The sequence below is a fragment of the Gossypium arboreum genome, chromosome 2 (genome assembly GCF_025698485.1).
Source record: "Gossypium arboreum isolate Shixiya-1 chromosome 2, ASM2569848v2, whole genome shotgun sequence".
Classification (NCBI taxonomy): Eukaryota; Viridiplantae; Streptophyta; class Magnoliopsida; order Malvales; family Malvaceae; genus Gossypium; species Gossypium arboreum.
Window position 1 is genome coordinate 103900346 of NC_069071.1, and position 3189 is coordinate 103903534.

The window sequence follows — 3189 nt, forward strand, 5'->3', positions numbered from 1 at the left end:
CAAGAATGTGATTGTGTTCCCACTAACTTTCTTGTAAACACATGGCTCATCTTCATTTTTGATAAAACCAAACTCTTTGATTGCATCGTTAAAACAAAGATTCCAACTTCGAGAAGCTTGCTTTAATCCATAAATGGATCTTTGTAACTTACATATCTTTCCAGCATCCTTTGGATCGACAAAACCTTCAGGTTGTGTCATATACACATCCTTTTCAAGTTTCCCATTAAGGAAAGCTGTTTTGACATCCATCTGCCAGATTTCATAATCCTGAAATGCAGCTATGCCGAGCAAGATCCTGATGGATTTAAACATAGCTACAGGAGAAAAGGTTTCATCATAGTCAACACCATGAATTTGGAGAAAACCTTTAGCGACTAATCGCCTCTTATATGTTTGTACATTACCATCCATGTCTGTTTTCTTTTTGAAAACCCACTTGCACCCTATAGGTTTAACCCCTTCGAGTGGGTCAACCAAAGTCCAAACTTGGTTTTCATACATGGAATCCATCTCAGATCTCATGGCCTCAAGCCATTTCTCAGAGTCTGGGCTCGCCACCACTTCTTGATAAGTTCTAGGCTCATCTTGATCTATAAGAAGAATGTCACCATGCGTTGTAATGAGAAATCCATATCTCTCAGGTGCATGACATTCCCTTAAAGATCTACGCGGTGGTTGTGTTTCTACAGTAGTTACTTGTTCTTCAATTTCTTATGGAATTTACTGTTGTTCTAACTCTGGTTCAGTGGTATCTTGTGATTCTCGAATTTCTTCAAGTTCAATCTTTCTCCCACTTCCTTTTCTAGAAACAAATTCTCTCTCTAGGAAGACACCAGTCCGAGCAACAAACACTTTGTTCTCAGTGGGATTAAAGAAATAATATCCTTTGGTTTCTTTTGGATACCCCACAAAGATACACCTTTTAGATTTGGGTTCAAGCTTAGTAGGCATCTGACGTTTAACGTAAGCTTCGTAACCTAAATTTTCATAAAAGACATACTAAGATGTTTCCCAGTCCACATCTCATATGGCATCTTTTGAACCGATTTAGATGGAACACGATTTAGTGTGAAAATATCTATTTCAAGTGCATGTCCCCAAAAGGAAGTTGGTAGATCAGCATGACTCATCATGGATAGAACCATGTCTAATAAAGTTCGATTTCTTCTCTCAGAAACTCCATTCCATTGAGGAGTACCAGGAGGAGTAAGTTGTGAGACAATCCCACATTCCTTCAAAAGATCATCAAACTCTAGGCTCAAATACTTCCACCTCGATCGATCAAGTGTCTTAATAGTTTTCCTAGTTGATTTTGTACTTCATTTTGAATTCCTTGAACTTTTCAAGGGCCTCAGATTTATGGCGCATGAGATAAACATACCCATATCTACTGAAATCATCAGTGAAAGTAATGAAGTAGTGAAATCCACCTCTGGCTTGTGTATTTATTGGTCCACATACATCTGAATGTATTAAGCCCAATAAGTCACTAGCTCGTTCACTTTTACCAGTAAAAGAAGATTTAGTCATTTTTCTTAATAAGCAAGATTCACATACTTCAAATTGTTAAAAAACAAATAAATCCAAGAGACCATCATTATGGAGTTTGGATATGTGTTTCTCACTTATGTGGCCCAAACGACAATGCCAAAGATAAGTTTGATTTGAGTCATTTATTTTAGATCTTTTAGTATATATGTTGTAAATGGGATTCATTTGATCTAAAATATAGAGGCCATTAATCAATTGTGTCGAACCATAGAAAACATTATTGAGATAAAAGGAACAACAATTATTCTTAATTATTATCTCAAAATCAATTTTGTCTAAACAAGAAACTGAAATAATGTTTTTAGTCAAACTGGGCACAAAATAACAATCCTCTAAAGTTAAACCAAGTCCAGTAGGCAAAGATAAAGTATATGTTCCCACAGCTAATGCAACAACTCTTGCTCCATTTCCAACTCGCAGGTCCACATCTCCTCTAGCCAAAGTCCCACTCCTTTGTAGTCCCTGTACAGAAGTACAAATATGAGAACCACAACCAATATCTAATACCCAAGAGTAGTAGTTGATAAATTAATATCAATAGCATAAATACCTGAAGCAGACGTTCCGCTTACTTTGGCCTTCTTGATTTCCTCAAGATAGACAGGGCAGTTTCGCTTCCAATGTCCAGTCACACCGCAATGGAAACAGTTTCCTTCCTTAGACACCCCACCTTTAGGTTTCAGTGTAGCCTTTCCCTTTCCAAGATTGGGCTTACCTTTGCCTTTGGGCTTTGTCGGGACTTTAGCCTTTCCCTTGCCCTTGTTGTTACGGACCATCAGTATGGGCTTGGGTCCAACCTTTTTCATGTTGCCTTCAGCAGTTCGTAACATACTAAGCAACTATAGTAGAGTCTTGTCATTTTTATTCATATTGAAATTGAGGACAAACTGGCTATAACTATCCGGCAACGATTGCAGAATAACATCAGTGGCCAACTTTTGGCTCAATGGAAACCCAAGCTTAGATAGGCTTTCAATATAACCAATCATCTTAAGAACATGAGGTCCTATTGGGCTTCCTTCAACCAACTTACATTGGAATAAGGCCTTAAAGATATCGAACCTCTCTTGCCTTGCTTGCCGTTGATATAGTTCTTTCAGGTGCTCGATCATATCATAAGCAACCATATCCTCATGTTGCTTTTGAAGCTCAGGATTCATAGTGGCAAGCATAAGACATCCAACGTCTACCATTTCATCGAGATGCTTCTTGTAAGCATCTTTATCAGCCCTCGAGGCATTAGCCGATGGTTTATCAGGAAGTGGTTTTTCAATGACATATAATTTCCGTTCTTGTTTGAGGACAATCCTCAAGTAACGGAACCAGTCAAGAAAATTCAAACCATTGAATTTGTCCTTCTCAAGGACCGATCGTAATGAGAGTGTATTGGTGTTTGTAGCCATAATATGTCTACAACAATAAAATATGCGTGTGAATAAATTTACCAAGTTTATATCAATCATTAAAAGGACTTTATTAAATGATGTTCCCACTATTTTATTTCAAAATTAATAACCCTCATATATGAATTTCGGAAAGACTTTCTTGAAAGTATTTCTAGTGGGTTAAGGATCCATATTTCACATCCTTTTAAGTCAGCTTTGGCTTTACTCTCAAGATTATGGTTATTTAGGT

At 37.4% G+C, this 3189-nt stretch overlaps 1 protein-coding gene across 1 annotated transcript; it reads right to left on the reverse strand.

The window, feature by feature from the left end:
• Positions 1-2393: 2393 nt before the first annotated feature.
• Positions 2394-2957, reverse strand: LOC108465674 (uncharacterized). Its single transcript, XM_017766050.1, has one exon. It carries the CDS (start codon positions 2955-2957, stop codon positions 2394-2396), a length of 564 nt encoding a protein of 187 aa, XP_017621539.1.
• Positions 2958-3189: the final 232 nt, after the last annotated feature.